The sequence below is a fragment of the Biomphalaria glabrata genome, chromosome 1 (assembly GCF_947242115.1).
Source record: "Biomphalaria glabrata chromosome 1, xgBioGlab47.1, whole genome shotgun sequence".
Classification (NCBI taxonomy): Eukaryota; Metazoa; Mollusca; class Gastropoda; family Planorbidae; genus Biomphalaria; species Biomphalaria glabrata.
In genome coordinates, this window is record NC_074711.1 from 58,226,960 (window position 1) to 58,247,433 (window position 20,474).

At 40.3% G+C, this 20,474-nt stretch overlaps 1 protein-coding gene across 2 annotated transcripts; it reads right to left on the reverse strand.

Annotated features, from left to right (window-relative positions):
* Positions 1-1,257: 1,257 nt before the first annotated feature.
* Positions 1,258-19,875, reverse strand: LOC106068525 (4-hydroxyphenylpyruvate dioxygenase-like protein). 2 transcript variants are annotated; one of them, XM_013227903.2, is made up of 7 exons: positions 19,559-19,875; positions 15,438-15,657; positions 13,905-14,335; positions 13,029-13,207; positions 4,294-4,448; positions 2,633-2,766; positions 1,258-1,502 (listed from the first exon to the last, which is right to left on the reverse strand). In XM_013227903.2, exons 2-7 carry the CDS (start codon positions 15,636-15,638, stop codon positions 1,346-1,348), a joined length of 1,257 nt encoding a protein of 418 aa, XP_013083357.2. In that variant the 5' UTR covers positions 15,639-15,657; positions 19,559-19,875; the 3' UTR covers positions 1,258-1,345. The 2 variants fall into 2 exon arrangements, with proteins under 2 accessions (XP_013083357.2, XP_013083356.2); XM_013227902.2 differs by lacking the exon at positions 19,559-19,875 and adding an exon at positions 16,416-16,591.
* Positions 19,876-20,474: the final 599 nt, after the last annotated feature.

Consider the following 20,474-nt stretch of genomic DNA (forward strand, 5'->3'; position numbering starts at 1 on the left):
ACTGATTTCACAGTATTGTATCTTTTTATTTATTTATCATATTTTTAAAACAATAATTTCCCTCTTAATTTGTTAGTATATTTTCATTTCATAGTTTCAAGTTATTTTAGTCTCACTCGAAGGTGAATGTGATTACTTATAGATTAAAGTTAATTGACATAATTTAAAAACAAGATTACAAAAGCAGTTTGATATTCACATAAACTCAGACGCGGCCCCTATATGTCCGCACATGGACCCGCGTTTAACAGACAGACTGAGGCCAAAGAAAACTAACTCGTTTTAAAGCATGTAATATTCATGAATATCAGAAAGTATGAACTGCGAACTATCGATGACACACTATCCACAAAAAGAAGAGAATTGTATATATTATAACAAATATCGATAATATAGTCTTGTTAGGCTGACTAACGATATGATACCACAGGCTACTGACTAACGATATGATACCACAGGCTACTGACTAACGATATGATACCACAGGCTACTGACTAACGATATGATACCACAGGCTACTGACTAACGATATGATACCACAGGCTACTGACTAACGATATGATACCACAGGCTACTGACTAACGATATGATACCACAGGCTACTGACTAACGATATGATACCACAGGCTACTGACTAACGATATGATACCACAGGCTACTGACTAACGATATGATACCACAGGCTACTGACTAACGATATGATACCACAGGCTACTGACTAACGATATGATACCACAGGCTACTGACTAACGATATGATACCACAGGCTACTGACTAACGATATGATACCACAGGCTAAAATGATCTATTAATGTTATTAATTTTAGATATATATTCGAAGAATCCAACTTGCTTGAAGATATGGTTCCTTATGAACCTAACCTGATGTTTTTGAATGATTACCTAATGGATGGTTTTGTAAAGAGTCAATCTCTCATTCAAGGCCTCCCTTTATTTAAGTGTTAAAATTTGCATTTATTGGAACTCCACTTGTACTGCCTGCTTATTAATGTCTTGTGTGTTGTTTTATTGTTAATAGTGAATAGTTGTACCAATTGTGTATGTATACGAAAAAGTAGCCGTTGCATCAGAACGTTGAATGGTCTAAAATGTTGTGATGTCCGATTTTCAATATCTTTTCTAGTTTACGAGATCTAAACGGGACGACGGACAGACATTTCACACAAAACTAATAGCGGCTATTCCTCTTTCAGGGGCCGCTTAAACAAACCCCAATTCATTCAATAAAGATTTCTCTTGAAATAAACACATTTTATTAAACCTTAGAATCACAAAATGCTGATATACATTTGATAACGTTTCTTTCTGCGATGCTTGTGGCAAGTCATGGACTAGAACCATCCACTATATAGGCCTGAACTGATCTGTACAAAGCTTCAACGTTGCCAGAACCAAAGCCAGTGGCACCCTCCCTCTGAATGAGTTCCAGAAAAAAAGGATCGCTAGGTAGCAGTGGCTTGGTGAATATCTGAAGCAGGTAGCTGGTCAAACAAAAGACATACAGAATTAGAAACAGACATTTTATTTGACAAAAGTTCACTTTGTGTCTGTGTTAGCGCAAGTAAACTTTGGTTTGTGTGTGGTTGTGTATGTATAAATGTGTTTTTCACGTTCAATAGAACAGTATTCGAAAGAATATAACAATACAATCTTGACTAGATTAAACAAAAAATCAAATTCTATTTGGTCTGGGTAGTTATTTTTTTTAAATCTAAGTAAATTTTTTTTTCTGGCCATTTTATCTGTGATAGATCTTCATGATACAACTATTATTTTAACAAGTACGCTCACACCATAGAATAGCAAGAATTTAATCATCTGTTCCAACACATTTCTTAAATACATATTAGCAAGATTTGGTCTCAACCCATCTTCACTCAGATCTTGTCAAAGGGATGGAAATCTGAACAGTTTTGGAAAAGTCTTCTCCGTATTCTCTACGGCTTATCTAATAGCATGCAATGACATCCCGGTCAAATCAATGGTGTCGCCCATACGGCTGTCTCAATGCATTTATACACAGTGGGTAAAATATGTCAACAAAAGTTCTAGAAAGTTCAAATCAATGCGTCTCGATTCTTAAGAATGACTAAGCAGGGCAGGTCTTAAGCATAAAGACAAATAGGCAAACAATAGGCAGCCGCCTAGGGCCACCGATTGGCGGTGGCCTCGCACAGGACTCAAAGAAATTCTTTTTTTTAGAAAAAACAAAAATGCGAAAGATGGATTAAATCTCAAAGATAGAAGAACCCTATGGCTCTAAGTGTACTAGCTCTCTACTATAGTTCAAGGTTTATTTACGCATGTTTAGATCTACTTGTTAGACTACATATGTTAGGAGACCATTGTCTCCTCTTCCCTTTGGTAAATGTCGAAACGTCGTTTCTTGTCTGGTGACCAAGAGTTGTCCATGAAGCACATTAGTGTTATCTCCGCTTTATGGATTTAACTTTGTTGATTTAGATACAGGACGGTTTATAATTCATTGCGTATTTTTCGGTCTTAATTTTTTGCATTTCATTTGGGGCCATATTCTCTACACCTAGGGCCTTCCTTTTCGTTTCGCCTTTGGCCTCCACTAACCTAAGGCCGGCTCTGGACTAAGACTGACCTCTCTTTATTCTCCTTGCTTTGTTTGCGCTCTACTTCAAATATGCCGTCAGCCTCTGTGTCTATGAGAATTCCATTTTCTTTAAGTCCTTCTATATCTTCTCCAGCCTTGATGATATCATGGAGTCTACCAATCTACCAAAATATAAAAAAGATATTCCCCTTTCAAGAGAGACAAAAAAAATCAAAAGTAATTTATTTTTAGAGCCTTTTTACTTAATAGCTAGCTTAATTTTATAGTTGTTTTTTTTTTTTTTTTTTGTGTATAGGAACAAATAGTTAACAGTTTACAGATTATTAAGAGATTTAGTAAGGCTATTAGCACTTTCCATGGTGAATTAGGGCTTGCCTTGTTATGTTGGATGCAGGCTTGCGAATGGTGTGATCTATCCATCTCCAGCGTCTCTGAAGGATATCTGTTTCAATGGGCTGCTGCTTTGTTCTTTGCCACAGTTCCTCATTCGAGATCTTGTCTGGCCAGCGGATCATAAGAATCTTCCTCAGTCAGGTATTGATGAATGCTTGGATTTCTTTTTTCCAAGGAAAGAGGAAAAGGGGACGGCCCAGGAATACATGGCGCAGATATTTGGAAGCAGATGCAAAGCAGATGGGCAAGACGTCGGGACAGTTGGGGAGACTTGCCCAGAATCGAGATACCTGGAGGAAGCCGGTTAGTGGCCTATGCCCCAGAAGGGGCCACAGACAGAGATTAGCAATTTAAAAATATTTATACACACGCTCAAATACATACACACACAATATCATAGTTGTCACCTTGCTCATCACATATTTTAAACATTGTTTATTTTTCATAGCTCGAACTTAAAATGTCTGACTCGAGAAATACGATTCCATGATTTAATAATTATTTTTTAAAAAGGTCCGTTGCCATGGAAGCATGTCGTTTAGGTTTTGTTCCCTAACTGTTTAGTGGTTAAGGGGGGGGGGGGTGTAAATTATACTTAGCCAAAGAGAAAAGGTGAGGAATAAAACAATGAATGGACTAGAAGTTCACATCAGAGTCGGATCAGTCTCATTGTAATTTCAAATGGATGGCGAGTATATGTCATGTTTTCTCATGACTTTCTAGTACTGGTTTAGGCATCAGTTATCTGAGCCCCACGTGAAGGCCAGGAGTTGGACTGGCTGTCAGAGGCTATTTGAGAGGCTTGCCATTGGAAGCATTTTATGATTAGTGTAATGCTTATGGCCAACACCATTCCCCGCAAGAGCAACATTACGTAACCTAAACTTAAACCAGTAAACTCCAGGCAAGAAGGGCTCGTTAGCCTATGAGAAAGCAAACTGCTGCCTCACGGTTATACCCAAAAGCTTTGGGACGCTGACAACTGTGTTGGTACTTGCGGATCCTTTGGACACATCAGCTGCATGAAGAATGGGGAACAGCTGTGTGGGCGACATCGTTCCAACCGTGCCCAGGCTTTCATCTCATTTCTATGAATGGTCGGGATAAATTGTTCCTTTTAGTTTAGTGTGAACACATTCAGGATAATCAGTGCATACTCATTGCACACGTATTGAACGTTTTGATGTAGATATTGTATTAAAAAAAAAACAATGACAACCTTTTCTTGATTTCAGAATAAAGAAATACAGAGATTTAGACTATGGTTTAGCTCTGATTAATTGTATGTTAATTACCTCCGAGTAGTATGTGTCTGGTGGGGGTTTAGCAAAGGTAGCACCTGACAGTTTGAGACTGCGTACTGTTGATTTTATGTCAGGTGTGTAGATGGCAATGTGTTGTATACCTGGGCCACCGTGCTGACGTATCCAGGACTCGATTTGATTGTCGGCTGCAAGATATGAAAAGAGCTACTGACATAGATCTACATGAAGAAATACAGGCACGTTATTTAGTCACAAGAGGGCGATGGTCTTATGGCGTTAACATCTGCTACAAATAAATAGCTAATTAATGAGACACGCTCTAAAAGATAACGTCGCCACAAAACATTCGATTTACTGGGGGCGGGTCGGGGGATGTTTCATGCAACTGTTAAGACAGCTTGGGGCTTAGAGCAGGGGTCGGCAACCTTCGGCTAGCGAGCCACATGCGGCTCTTTGGATGTTGAGCTGCGGCTTTTTAGTTCCATGCGCAAATATTATTTATTTTATTGAAAAAAAACTTTTAAAATTGTTCTGATTCGATTCTATCTCTCAACCACTTGTACTCGCTTTTCAGCGCACTCCTCTCAATGTCTTGGAATGTAACATATTTGCAGGTGGAAGATATTCAATTGTCTTCTGCCTTATTACTTGGTATAGATGAGTCTTACGACATAAAAGACACGACACTAGTTGGCCTTTTTGTCAGGTATATGTCTTCCCAAGTTCCAAAAGAAGAACTTCTAGGATTGCTACCGCTCTCGTGACAAACCAGAGGAAAAGATAGAGCTAATGTCGTGCAAAAATACATTGAAGACAATAAAAGCGATATAAATAAATCGTTTCAGTAGCAACTGATGGAGCCAGAAGTATGACAGGAAAAATAAAGGGGCAACTACAATTCTTTGGCGCAAAATTAAAATTTTTTACGTATCACTGCATAATATACCAAGAAGCGCTTTGTGTCCAAACATTTGCGGACGAAATAGTTGAGGTCATGAATTTGTTAATCAAGATTTTTAACAGCATCTTGTTAAAATCACTCTACCATCGTCAGTTTAAAGAATTCGTAACGAAATTGTGACAGGTGGGGAAATGTGACGTGTGTTTGGCACGTTTAATGTCTAGGGGATGATTATTTTTAATGCTATCACACCCCCACTTATCAACATATGAATCGGGAGCAGACACGCAACGAGACAAAGCAATGAAAGATAGATACAAAAGTTAAAATAAAGGATATTTATTTACATAAATATACATATAATAATAAAAAGGGGGAGGGTTTGCATCTATCTCTAGTATATTCTATGTTTAATCATCACTCTTGCACCTAATGAGAGTATGTCACTTTGTCCTCTGACTTAGCTGGTTTTTCCTGTTGATGTCGCAGCTGGCTTTGTCCTGGCTTGAGGTTCTGCAGCTGGAGGTGGCGCTCTAGCGGATAGAGGGACGCCGGCGATATAGTTCTTGTGGAGTCTCAGTCCCAAGTTCTAGTATCTGTAGTGGGCACAGTATGGCGGGTGGCCGGATACCGTGGGCACAAGGTTACTGCGGGCAGAGCTGATCTGCCGTGGGCAGTGTGAGTAACAGGATATGTCCAGTGAGTTGCAGAGGGTTGGCGTAGCTATGACGTCTCGCGCAGATCTGACTCTATAGGGACGTCGCGCCTAATAGCTTGACAGGTGGGCTGTCGAATAGGCGGGCAATGCCGATAGCGCCAAGTAGTAGAGTTGGGTAGATCTCAGTAGGCAAATGCAGCGCTGAATAGCACTAAGCACAACTGCAGGTAAATGGATCGTTGATCCAGTAACTAGGCAATAGGTGATTCTTGATAGCAACTAGGCAAGTGCAGCGCTGATCAGCACTAAGCACATAGATAGGCCAGTAGGCAAATAGGCAGGTAAGTGATCCGATAAATAGGTTGACACCTGAGGGAGGCTGCGGATAAATAAAGACAAGTTAGGACATGTCTCTCATGCATCTTATCGATGCCCTCGACTGAGGTGCATTCGTCAGATTGGTAAAGTTGCTTTAGAGCATAAAGGGGATATGATGACAAATGGGATTTGGAAAATAGATGGCAGATAGTGGCAATATAGGAATGTACATAAGAGGGGAAATAATAATATGAGAATGTACATAGAAGGGGAAGTAATAATCTCAAATAAACAACACAGGTGGATAGAGAAAGAAAAAGGGGGGGGGGTGAAATGGGCGGTGGTCAGTGACCCAGATGGTTTGTTTACATATGACCGTGGGTCGAGAACAATGGAGCGTGATTGAATGTAGAGTGTGTCCGTTCAAGCGGGGTAACTCTTATAAGAGTAAAATGAGTAAAGCGGAGATAATTCATATATCTTCTCTAAACGCAGTATCAGTGCGCTAGTAAAATTATCACGGTTGTCAGCCGAGATAAAGGAATAACATAAGATGTACAAATATATACATGGTTGCATCAACGATCAATTGAGCAACATAGCATTAATAGATTAATGCAATACTAAAATACATACATAACTCATGTTTATGTTTTCTACTTACGCCAGTGAGAAATACACAATGCACTAATTAAATATAAATGAACTAAGCAAAATACACATGATAATATCCAATGGAAATATACACAGAGTAATTAAGATGGAACTTGTGATTAAGTTCGGCTTACCACCAGGTATTCCTCTAGGAGAAAGAATAAGTGATATAGTCCAGACTCGATAGCTCAGCTCGTATGAGAATGAAAGAGAGCCTGGCCTGATTTAATTCACTTTATATATGCCTGGGAAACGTGGGACACAGGAAATGTCCTAGGCTAAGAATTAGCTTACACGTGGGTGAAGTCCGACAAGAGTCACACCTTGGAATACCACGCGGTGTATTGACCCGTGTAATCTCTTAGATCAAAGAGAGACGTGGGGGGAAGAGTGACCTATATTCCACCCAAGGGGGGGGGGCGTCAATCGCGGCGGACATCCGCGGATAAGACTAAAGAGAACGTGTCTATCCTTGCCCCGGTCAAGGGCAGATAAATGAAAGGACTGGCCTAATTTTCTCCAAGGTGGTGGACTAAGTCTTGCCTGGTAGAGAGGAAAGGTGGGGCGGGTGAAGAAATTGGAGGTAGGATGGGGAAATAATTAAAATAAAATAGATAAATGATGAAAAATAATAATTAATGCTGTGATAAAATTGAGTGACTCTGACAGCGAGTTTTTGACTTGTCACATACGCCGCCGCCAAGATGGATCTATCGCAGAAGATCCATAAAGTGCGAGCAGACTGATGTCACTCAAACTTTAAGATCAGTTGTTATCACAGCATTAGAAAAAAAAATTTGGAAAAATAAAGGGGTAGCCATGCCAGGGGGAGGGTCTGTCCAAGTCTGTCCGTGGTCTACTTCCCGTCCCTGAGTACGGAGTCACCTGGGTGAAACCTTTGGGGTTGCTTGGGAGAGTAGATTGGGCGATTGGATGAGTAGTAATTCCTTCCTGGGGCGGATTGGGGAGCGTGATTGGGGCTTAGGCGGGGTGCCCAGGGCACGTTTGCTCGTTGGGGCTTACCTTCGAAGCCGCTGTGAGGCGCTTCTTTACGAGAGTAAGTAGTCAGCTTACCTCGGTATCGTCTGACACGATCAATGTCAGGGAAGAGTGGCCTGATAAAGAATGTGGAGTTCTGCCGGAGAACGTCCCCACGAGTGCAATAATGTGGCTTACATCGTGGCTTCCTGACATGGTCAATGCCAGGGGAAGGTCGATATTGAATGGTGGCTGAGGAGCCATGGTGAGGAGTGTTTTCACGAGCGCGAGGGTTCGGCTTACCTCGTGACTTCCTGACACTATCAATGCCAGGGGGAGGTTGATTTGGAATGGTGGCTGAGGAGCCATAGGGGGAAGTGTTTTCACGGGCGCGAGGGTTCGGCTTACCTCGGGACTTCCTGACACTATCAATGCCAGGGAGAGGTTGATTCGGAATGGTGGCTGAAAGAGGAGTGAGTCCGCGAGAGCAAGGGTTCATCTTACCTCGGGGCATTCTGACACTGTCAATGTCAGAGGAATGTCGTTTAATTTTGGCTGAGTAGCCTGGGTCAAGTAGACCCTCACGAGCGCGGGTAAACGACTTAACTCGTGACTTCCTAGCAGAGTCAATGCCAGGGCAGAGCGGTTTGAGCTTCGCTGATGAGTCGGGACTATGCGCGTCAGCGTGGCGACCAGGGCTTCCAACCAGCTGGTTGCTACCACGTTTCTGCTTCGTCGATCTACCGACGGGCAGAGAGAAGTGTGGCTTGTTGACTTCTCCGAGAGGGACATATTTGGAGCCTAGAATAAAGTCATACACTGGCGTGTCCATGACGGCTGCGTCAATGGTTCCATGTACGTACTTGCATTCTACGTGGACCCTAGCAATAGGAAGAACCCTTGGAGGAATCTCACGGTCAAGGGACTGAATCGTCACAGTTCTATCTGTGAGATCAGCCGGATCAACCAGTGCTTTGCAGATAACTGAACTTACCGCACAGCCTGTGTCAAATAGGGACCGGACGTACCGCCCGTTAACCAGAATGGTCTCTATCCCGGGGGAAGATGAGACAGGGTGAGGAAGTGCCGGTAGGACTTCCGTTTTCGTAGGGCCAAGGGCAGTGTGTTCAGGGGCCACAGTCAGTGTTGATATGACGTATGGGTCGCCCGCTGTTCTATCAGTCCGCGTTTGCTGATTAGATGCAGAGGGTTTGGGGACCGCGGTCATTACTGAAATGGTCTGTGAGGCCTGCTGCTTTTGGCGGTTGGGTTGGTGGCTACGCATGCTGTTGTTGCAGTCACGGTAGGCACGGTTAGGTTTGTTGCCACGCGTGCTGTTGTTACAGTCACGGTGGGCTTGGTTGTTCTGGTCATGACGAGGCTTACGTGCTGGGAAGTTGCCGTTTTTGCGAAAGGCTGGTTGTTGGACTGGTGCCTTTTTAGGTAGGGGTTGGCTTGGGGGCATGGGCTGAATTGGGGCGTCGCAGTTTGCAGGACTATTAGACTGAGCAGGAGGGTTGGGCTGGGTAGACAATGTGGAATCGTCGAGAGGGGGGATATCAGGTATGTAAACTTCATCCTTAGCAGCAACTTCTGTGTCCGTTTGGGCAGTGCACCCTGTTTGGACGTGAGTCGTGGTTTTACTCTCCTCTGCTTCCTGGTCTTGTCTTGCCGGTGTGATGTTCAGCTCGAAACTCTGCGGTCTATAGCGCTGTCTGATTTCTAGTATTTCCTGTCTAATCGCATTCAATGCCAATTCATGCTCCCTGGCTAATCTTCTTTCTTCCTCTTCGTCTTCCTTTCTTTTTTCTTCCTTTTCGTTTTCCTTTCTCTTCTCTTCCTTTTCGTTTCTATCAAAGGCCTCAAGCCGTTCCCTCACATATTCTCTCCGCTCTGCATCATCATCATATAGGTAGGCCGCGATGTATTCAAATTCATCTATCTTCTGTTTCCTGTCAGAGTCCTCTTCGGAGCGTGAGTCGTTGGCCATGGTGATGAGGGGTGGGTAATGAGAGGTACTAGGATGGTGGAGGGGCAGATAGAATGGATAATAGGATTGAGCTAGAATTAAAGAAAGTGGGTTAGTGAAAGTGAGTCGCTGGTTATAGGAAAGAGTGCAAAAGGAATGTGGTGTCTGCCTACGTTAATCACAAAGTTCCTGCAAAGAAAATATTACACATGAAATGCAATAATAATAATAGATAAAATATGACAAAAGTGACACTCTTGATAATGCGAAGTGATGATACTTATAAATATTTTAAGAAAAAAAATATTGAAATGGAATTTAGTTATTGCTGCCTGTTCGTGCCTGCTGTACTAATGGGTTAAATCCACGGACGGGCTCGCCAAAATGTGACAGGTGGGGAAATGTGACGTGTGTTTGGCACGTTTAATGTCTAGGGGATGATTATTTTTAATGCTATCACACCCCCACTTATCAACATATGAATCGGGAGCAGACACGCAACGAGACAAAGCAATGAAAGATAGATACAAAAGTTAAAATAAAGGATATTTATTTACATAAATATACATATAATAATAAAAAGGGGGAGGGTTTGCATCTATCTCTAGTATATTCTATGTTTAATCATCACTCTTGCACCTAATGAGAGTATGTCACTTTGTCCTCTGACTTAGCTGGTTTTTCCTGTTGATGTCGCAGCTGGCTTTGTCCTGGCTTGAGGTTCTGCAGCTGGAGGTGGCGCTCTAGCGGATAGAGGGACGCCGGCGATATAGTTCTTGTGGAGTCTCAGTCCCAAGTTCTAGTATCTGTAGTGGGCACAGTATGGCGGGTGGCCGGATACCGTGGGCACAAGGTTACTGCGGGCAGAGCTGATCTGCCGTGGGCAGTGTGAGTAACAGGATATGTCCAGTGAGTTGCAGAGGGTTGGCGTAGCTATGACGTCTCGCGCAGATCTGACTCTATAGGGACGTCGCGCCTAATAGCTTGACAGGTGGGCTGTCGAATAGGCGGGCAATGCCGATAGCGCCAAGTAGTAGAGTTGGGTAGATCTCAGTAGGCAAATGCAGCGCTGAATAGCACTAAGCACAACTGCAGGTAAATGGATCGTTGATCCAGTAACTAGGCAATAGGTGATTCTTGATAGCAACTAGGCAAGTGCAGCGCTGATCAGCACTAAGCACATAGATAGGCCAGTAGGCAAATAGGCAGGTAAGTGATCCGATAAATAGGCAGACACCTGAGGGAGGCTGCGGATAAATAAAGACAAGTTAGGACATGTCTCTCATGCATCTTATCGATGCCCTCGACTGAGGTGCATTCGTCAGATTGGTAAAGTTGCTTTAGAGCATAAAGGGGATATGATGACAAATGGGATTTGGAAAATAGATGGCAGATAGTGGCAATATAGGAATGTACATAAGAGGGGAAATAATAATATGAGAATGTACATAGAAGGGGAAGTAATAATCTCAAATAAACAACACAGGTGGATAGAGAAAGAAAAAGGGGGGGGGGGTGAAATGGGCGGTGGTCAGTGACCCAGATGGTTTGTTTACATATGACCGTGGGTCGAGAACAATGGAGCGTGATTGAATGTAGAGTGTGTCCGTTCAAGCGGGGTAACTCTTATAAGAGTAAAATGAGTAAAGCGGAGATAATTCATATATCTTCTCTAAACGCAGTATCAGTGCGCTAGTAAAATTATCACGGTTGTCAGCCGAGATAAAGGAATAACATAAGATGTACAAATATATACATGGTTGCATCAACGATCAATTGAGCAACATAGCATTAATAGATTAATGCAATACTAAAATACATACATAACTCATGTTTATGTTTTCTACTTACGCCAGTGAGAAATACACAATGCACTAATTAAATATAAATGAACTAAGCAAAATACACATGATAATATCCAATGGAAATATACACAGAGTAATTAAGATGGAACTTGTGATTAAGTTCGGCTTACCACCAGGTATTCCTCTAGGAGAAAGAATAAGTGATATAGTCCAGACTCGATAGCTCAGCTCGTATGAGAATGAAAGAGAGCCTGGCCTGATTTAATTCACTTTATATATGCCTGGGAAACGTGGGACACAGGAAATGTCCTAGGCTAAGAATTAGCTTACACGTGGGTGAAGTCCGACAAGAGTCACACCTTGGAATACCACGCGGTGTATTGACCCGTGTAATCTCTTAGATCAAAGAGAGACGTGGGGGGAAGAGTGACCTATATTCCACCCAAGGGGGGGGGGGGGCGTCAATCGCGGCGGACATCCGCGGATAAGACTAAAGAGAACGTGTCTATCCTTGCCCCGGTCAAGGGCAGATAAATGAAAGGACTGGCCTAATTTTCTCCAAGGTGGTGGACTAAGTCTAGCCTGGTAGAGAGGAAAGGTGGGGCGGGTGAAGAAATTGGAGGTAGGATGGGGAAATAATTAAAATAAAATAGATAAATGATGAAAAATAATAATTAATGCTGTGATAAAATTGAGTGACTCTGACAGCGAGTTTTTGACTTGTCACAGAAATGTTCGGAAGAAAAAAATCTAGTGGCTCTTTAAAAACGTCGAAATTTTGTAAATAGTAATTTTTGGCTCTTCCGACTCAAAAGGTTGCCGACCCCTGGCTTAGAGGATCTTTTGTAGAGATTACATACATCTGGATTCCAAAACATAGGAAGTAACACTTTATAAAACTCGAGATTTGAAAAGTGTCTACTGTGCACCAAACTCTACCTGTCATTTGGTGAGTACGTTTAAGTGGATTCTACGATAAATTGTCCATTTGTTCACCAAATCGTCAGTAAGCCATTAGTCGTGTGAACCAATTGTCGCGAACGATTTGTCAGCGGTCAATTTGTCGTGTTCACGTTTAAGTGTCCACCAAACTCTGACAGGGATCAGCTGAGAAAAATAGATTGTTGGCTGTGCTATTAATAAAGTGTGTGTGTGTGGGGGGGGGAGGAGGTCATTCCTAATTAAGGGGGATGAGAGAGGGAGAGCATAGTGAACCAGACATTGATTTCAAGGATTTAAGGATAAATTGTCTGATCTTAGTTCGTTCAGTTTTCCAATTGTTACATATTAATGATTGGGACTTGTTATAACATGTTAATGATTGGGACTTGTTATAACATATTAATAATTGGGACTTGTTTTAACATGTTAATAATTGGGACTTGTTATAACATGTTAATAATTGGGACTTGTTATAACATATTAATAATTGGGACTTTTTATAACATGTTAATAATTAATAGACACGTATATTCTACTGACCAAAGTTTTCAGGCTCGCTAGATAGTGCTTCTCCTATGACAATGGGCAACCGTTCATGGCCGTCATCAGTGTCTGCAGCCAGCAATCCGACCTCTGCACATTTCCAGTATTCCATGGCCCTCAGTCTGAGTCCTACTTTGTCTGTTGAGAGGACCAAACCGTTTTCCTTATCTTCATCTCTATAGCGGACAAAACGAAACAAATCTGTGACAACTTTTTTTACAGTAATAATTGACCTTTTCAGTTAAAACATTGAATTAAGTCTTAAAATTGAAAAATAAATATGGCTTATTGATTTTTTTAGAAGTATCAGAAAGAAGTTAACTAGGGCCGAGCTTATTGCATCAGGAACTTTTTGAAAGGCAATTAACAACTGAAATTAAAGTGTTCTAGATATTGAAAAGTATACTATAATAAAAACAACTAATTTCAACTAATTATGATAGCCTGTATAATCAATGTTCTGATCAGAATTCAAATGTCACCTAGGTCTATATACTTAGAATGTGTGCATATTTAAAATTAATTTTGCATTATTTTTTATTATAAAGATGAGTTAATTTCTTACACACAAACACATGCACGCACGCGCGCGCATACACACACACACACAACAATGTGACTATCTTTACGTGGAGTGGTTTTAGATTAATTCAGATTGTAAATACAGGTGGACAATAGATCTAGCCACAATAAATTCAATAAAGTATTGGCCATATGGGCTATCAGAGTGAATCCGCATACAATTCATAAGTCAAAGAGAGAGGATGAGACATTTCGTTATAAACTGATAAGTATGTCGCTAACTCATCATTGCGACGGGGCATAGCGACTAGTACGTATAACAACTATAAAGGTTCAAACCATTGACCTCACCTATTGATGATAAATTTCTTCATTCCAAAACACCGCTCATACCAAGCAATAATCGCCGTCGTAGTGTTCATCTCTGCAGACATGGCGGCATGGTCAAAGTAGATCAGTGACTGCTCCGCGTGCAGGTCACTTTGCAAGTTTCCTTGACCAACAGGTTCGAAGCAAGGCAGAAAGACGCCGGCGTAGTCCGACTTCTCTATCAGCGTGTGATGGACGTCGCCGACGATACTTTTCACGACACAAGTTCTCACTGTTCCCTCGGAGTCTGATACGACTCTCAGAGATTTGCTCAAGTCTACTCCTTGATTCTCTAGGCGCTGGATGAAGGCGTCAATGTTTTTCACCTGAAAGGCGATGTTGAAAACAGAGTCTTTGCTGGGAAGTTCAGAGGACGCTTTAGTGGCTGTCCAGTTGATGACGTAGTTATCATCCTGATAAGACATCGATGCAACAAAAATATTGAAATCAAGTTTTATTGTTTTAGAATTCAAAATATTAGTCTGCAATAAAAGTTGACCAATATAATAAAACATTTTTAAAAAATACTATATCTATATTTGTATAAAGTGTTCATTTTTTTTCTGCTCTTTAATTTAAGTCGAGTTTTTTTTTTTGTTTTTGTTTTTTTTCAGACTTTTTCCAGGCAAGTAAAGATTCGCCTACAAAAGTAGAGATTTTCCAGACTTTTTCAGCCTGAAATTAATTGTTTTAAATTTCAGACTTTTTCCATATTATTTATTTATTTATAATATTTATTATTAGAAAATTTACTCTGAGACTGTAAGTTAGTGAGAAAGATTGAACGCTAAATCTTTGAGAGAAAATTGTTACATTAAATAAATAACTTAATACCGCAAAAAATGTCTATTTTACATTTGTAGATTTTCAATTTCTAAAAAACTTTCCCTTTCAGACCTTGCGATTTATTAGGCATATGATGTTAAGGTCATCCGTTTCTTCTGCCAACAGTTAACAAGTAGGGCCTTATGTGGCAAGCACAATGACCAACAGCCTTTACTTTCCGCAAATTAAGTAAGGTACTCATTAGAACTGGGTGGATTCAGGGGCGCCCTTAAAATCCCGAAATTCAAAATCGCAGTCTTCAACGAGATTCGAACCCTGGACCCAAAGCTGAGATGCCAATTATTGATTACTGTAAAAATTATGGGTGTGTGTCTTGAATAACTAAATATATACACTTCTATATACATGTAAAACAATTAAAACCTTTAATGTCACAAATCGATTGTGGTTTCCTAACAAAGTTACACGAGTTCGGATCCCGACTCGATCAGAGTTATCAGCGTCTAAAGGCAGCGTGGAAACCTTCTCCCGGACCCCCCCCCCCCCCTCAATAGTTCACAAAAGAGATTAGAACGCACTGAGCTTGCTATAAGCAGGGAAGTTGCGCTAAAAACATTACATCGAAGTTACAAATAACATTTCATTCAGCAAAACACTTTGTCCAATTTGTTTTTTAAAGGCAATACTCACGGGTCAACAACATTTTTAGTGTATCAGATCTTGGATTACCTTCAGTAACTCTTGATCTCCTGTCTTTAAGCTGGTCACCAGGAAACGGGTATCGTTGCGCACAAGTAGCCACTGGTCAGCCACCGCTGACTGTCTGAAGGCTGTGACCTTAAAGCCGTAATGCAGCTTTAAGCATTCCACTGCAGCAGGGCCATCCACGACCCCGATCTCAACATGGTGAACACATGGGTAACAGGACATAGCTAGCCTCGAGCTCAGCCTAGGGAAATTAATTTCAAGCAATGCTTTAAATATCTGTTACGTCAGACTAGAAAAAACAATGTACAGCAATGCTATAAATAGCTGTGACGTCATTTTAAAATGATGCCACTGTGCTTTACACGCCGCCTTATACAAAGAATGCATCAAGTGATTTTGCTGTTGCCTGAAAATATTTAATGAGTCATATTTAAAAAAAAAACAAGACAAGAAAACTTTTCTTTCATAATTCACAAGAGCCTCTGAACAAAAGAAATGGAAAACGATGCTGTTTTTTTTTATTCATACCCTACACGTTGGTTTCGCGATACAAGCTCCATACTACTCAGTCTGTGCTCTTAAACACTCACCACTCTACTTAATTAGTTATTTCATACACAAACTTAGACTCAACATTCAAGAGTTTTCATCATACTTTAAAGCCAACTACAGTCTAGTTCTAGATATTATCGTATTGTATATAAAACATGGCTACTTTTACATGCCTTATTCTTAATTTGTCACTTGAAAAAATAGAAGAAAATAATCATAATCTTGTGTTGAATGTTCCAATAATTGAATTTCGAATATAGTAGGTCATCCACTAGCTGGGTGAACTTTGATATTCAAATGTTAATTGATATCAGCAGATTGGCTTTAGCCTAGAATTTGAAATTCACCTGTTTCATGTCAATACCAGGTTTATGTTTTTATTGAATCGCTGTTCTATTACGATGTTTTGACGCATACAAATAAATAAGTTGCTTTTGCGCATTTTACCTACACCAATTCATTAATTTGTGAATCAAAGGGGCGCTAGACAAGATCTGCTGGCCGTCTCTTTCCATTCATCTCTGTCTTTTGCCTTGGTTAGAATTTCTTTCACAGGTCGGTCCATTCTTTCTGTTTATGTCTTCCCAGCGCATTTAGCGAAAGGGAAATGAGCACATAGGTGAAAGCTGAGCCTAATTTGACTTTGTTGCTTTGGTCGCTCAAGCAATTTAAATAGACTAGACAAGTGATGCCCTTGGTTCCCCGACAAAATAGCACCAACAAAATAGTGCGAACAAAATAGCGTCGACAAAATAGCGCGAACAAAATAGCGCCGACAAAAAAAAAACGCTAACAAAAAAGCGTGGAAAAAAAATATTTTTCAGTCCTTTTGCAAGAAATACTTTAGATATCGTAAAATATATACAGAGAAATTCTTTTAATTTAAATTTAATATAATCGATATCTTAAAATGTAAATATGGAATTATTATGCAATAATTCTTATAAGCTTAAAGGAGAATTTCAAAATATAGCATTTATTCATATTCCAAAAAATGGACTACAAAGTATAATAAGAAATAAGGATGCTTCCATACTTGTCAGATTTAGCCTCTACACACACACACGCACACACACAAAAAACTTTCACAAAGCTAAATTGTATGCAATGTCACGTAGAATCTCAGTGGCTTGTTTCCGTACGTGGGCAATATAGCACTAAGTTGGGGGAGGGGCTACTTTGTCTTGCTTGCAGCTTGACTTCGTTCTCCAGCATTGTACCTCAGAATCTTGTTCTCAGTATTCTCCTGTTCTCTGAGGAAGTGACAGAGTAACTTGTAGACATTGGGGTGGTGACCGTCAATAGACAGTTGAAATGTATGGTGCCATCCCTCCACTGAATTGTTTGTTCGTGGTAGATTGTCCTGCACACGATCTCTAACATTCCATAACGCTATCGGAAATTTTTGAGTCACTCTGTGGTTTCGTCTCTGGCGACAAATACAGTCATACAAATTTCAAACAACATCTGACCAATCATCATTTAGTTCTTCGAAGGCAATATTTACATCGACATGTGTAACAAATGAGATTAAACAAACATTTGGCGAGAAATGTGATCCTCAGCTTAACTAATCCGGACATACCAAAGTTTATTATTGTTGCTAAAAGAGACGCCCTAGTTTGATTAAAGAAAGATACTATAACACACATTTGTAACACACACATCATCATTTATAACCCTTGAACGGGGTCACGACATTACAAAATCATTATTATATTTTTACATTTTAAACATTGGTGAAAAAGGAGAATGAGATCAAATGTGTTAGTCCTCTCATTCTCTGCCAATATGACCTACCATTACATCTATTAATAGTAAAGAAGAAAGAGACCTTAACACAAAATGCTGCCCAAGACCTTCACTTACTAAGCCCGTTACTTTATACACATATACAAGTCCGCGCAATTTTGTCATGCTGTATTTTATCGGGAAATTTCACGCAATTTCGTCGGCGCTATTTTGTCATGTCACAGGTACCCTTATTCGGCCTGCTGGCCATATAACTTTCAGACTCTTATCACTGCCAAGATTAAAAAAATAGAGATAAAATAGAGCAGAAACAAATTTTGTTTAAGATTTTGTTGTCACATTAAGAAGTGTCATGTTTAAAGTTTATTCAAAGCCCTATACTGCTGGACGCTAACGACTATAGTGTAGACTACTTTGACCGTTCGACGGCTGCGCTGTATAGGACAATATCCCGTATGGGCGATGACCGTAAGCCAAAGGGGTCAGACTTAACCAACTGAAGGCGGCGTCCACGACAGATTTCTCATAATAAAACTTCCAACTAAATCCAAACTCCCTCGAAACAAAATAGTCATTACATGTTTACATTCATTGCATTACATGTTTTAAGATGTTACATAGTCCCATTTCTTAAAGAAAAGGAGAGGTATATTCATATTTATTGAAAATAATGATCGACTGGCCCCTCTATGGAGGTTGATTTTAAACCTTCAAATGATTTCTAGATTTTTTTTTTGTAATGTTTCAACTTAGATAGAAGAAACAAGGAGAGGACATCACCCCTTCTGTTTCCTGGAAGCGCCGGCGCTGCTTCTTGCGCCACAAAAAACAAATCATCCAAGAGAATGAGGTTTAGTGACTTTTCTTTTGATAGCCCTTTCATGACCTTTCTATGTGTGGTTATATAAAACAACACCACTTCCACCGTGAATACTGGGCTAATTAATTATCTCCACTTTTACTCTGATAAACGGTAAACAGGCTCGTATAAGAATTACAGTTTAAAGTAGAGCAAGAAGCACGTAGGCTGGTCACCACTGAATGTGACAAAAGGTGTTACGTTGTTAGACTTTCTGACTGGGTCTTAAGATTTGTGTTGAGTTCTCGCCCCGTGTCAGATCGTGACCTCCGTGACCTTCATATCGAAGGCGCCGGTCAGATAGTGATGTATTCCCCCAAACACCGAGATAACTGGGGGCTAGTTTTGCCATCCGTTTCCACCGACGGAAACAAATAGTTTCTCTTTTAAAATAAAGTAATTTTGTTTTGTAAATGACAGAACTTACTTAACTTTGTAATACAATTGTTAGAAAACAAATTTAACAAAAAATGTAAAACCTTTTGCATAAATGTGTTAAAAATATGGTAAGAAGTTATCTCACTTCCTAAATAGCCTCCAATGTTTGTTACTATTAATAGTGAATAGTTGTAAAAACGGACGAACGGACAGACAAACCACACAAAACTAGTAATGGCTTTTCCCCTTTCGGAGGCCGCTAAAAAAACAACAAATAGTATTAATAATTATGCATTGCAAAGTCTTTCAAAACTCTAAAGCAGTAATATTAGAACTACAAAGAGCATATATCTACACATTTTAACATTTTCCTCTTCAAATAATATAGGAACTTCAATTGAATAGTCCAGAGTTTCCCAAACTTTGTCTTAACGGAACACTTCAAACTTTCTGAGTATTTAACGGAATATTTTGCTTTTTTTTAAAAGAGTTTAATTCACGTGGTAGCCTACGAGTTAATTATTTCAGTAGCTCGTGGAACACCTTAATCTATTAAGGGCTCATGTGAAAAAGGATTTTAAAATTAAGAAGTAACCTTTACCTTGTGATATAGAACACGGGAAAACCCCTTCGGTATTCAGGTATACGTGACCTACTTAAAAGTCGGTAGTCGTATCTTTCCCAATCTTTCCGTAAATTAGAAAATTGTGATTTAGTATATCAATGCAAAGGATTTATGAAACACTTTAAGATCCAAAGTCTATATCCCACTGTCTTCACAACCTTAACATTGACTAGACCTAAAAGTCACACAAAACGATTGCATCAGTTGAACACACGTGTCGTGGCACATATGCAATTTCTAACCCTTGACCTTAGTGTACCACCTATTCATGCTTGTGTGACTTGACTGTCACGTGACGTGATTCGCTGTTAATGGGCTAAGCCGTGACCTCCTATGTCGAAGGTGCCGGCTAAGCAGGGTAGGGAAAAAAAAAGCCTACAATACGTCATGCGTGTCTGGTCCAAGCCACAGTCAATTTAAATACCGAACTAGAAGACTTGAGGGAAAGGCGTGGCTAAGGTGGGTGTGAAAACGTCATTAACCCTTCAATTAAAATCTAAGCCTCACATTTGGTTGAACAGCAATTAAGAATCAAAAAAGTATTTTTTTGTTTACCTATGATAATAAAATAGCCTACAAACTTTTATGGACGTAGATGTACAACTATTTGTGGCGGCTCAGCGGTATCGCCCACTTGGCTTTAGCCCTCTTGCTCAAATGGTCAGTCCGCCCTTGCATCAGTGGCGTTACTAGGGGGGTGCGAGGGGTGCGGTCCGCACCGGGGGAGACACCCGTTAGGGGTGGGGGGGTGACACCCAAGTGATAGATGCACTTTTGGAATGACTGACAATTTTAAAAAATAAAACGACAGTGGCTTAATATTGGAACATTTATTCACAATTAATAAATAGATCTATCTACTTTTTTTTTCATTTTAACAAAACATATTTTA

What these genes read in the sequence shown, in the direction of transcription:
- LOC106068525 (XM_013227902.2), bottom strand. Translation starts at nt 16,483, where the DNA reads ATGGAAAGAGACGGCCAGCAGATCTTGTCTAGCGCCCCTTTGATTCAC. An exon ending in CAGACACATACTACTCGGAG is followed by an intron (nt 2,767 to 4,293) that starts GTAATTAACATA and finishes ATATTTTGGTAG; the next exon opens with ATTGGTAGACTCCATGATAT. An exon ending in AGCAAGGAGAATAAAGAGAG is followed by an intron (nt 1,503 to 2,632) that starts GTCAGTCTTAGT and finishes TTGTTTGACCAG; the next exon opens with CTACCTGCTTCAGATATTCA.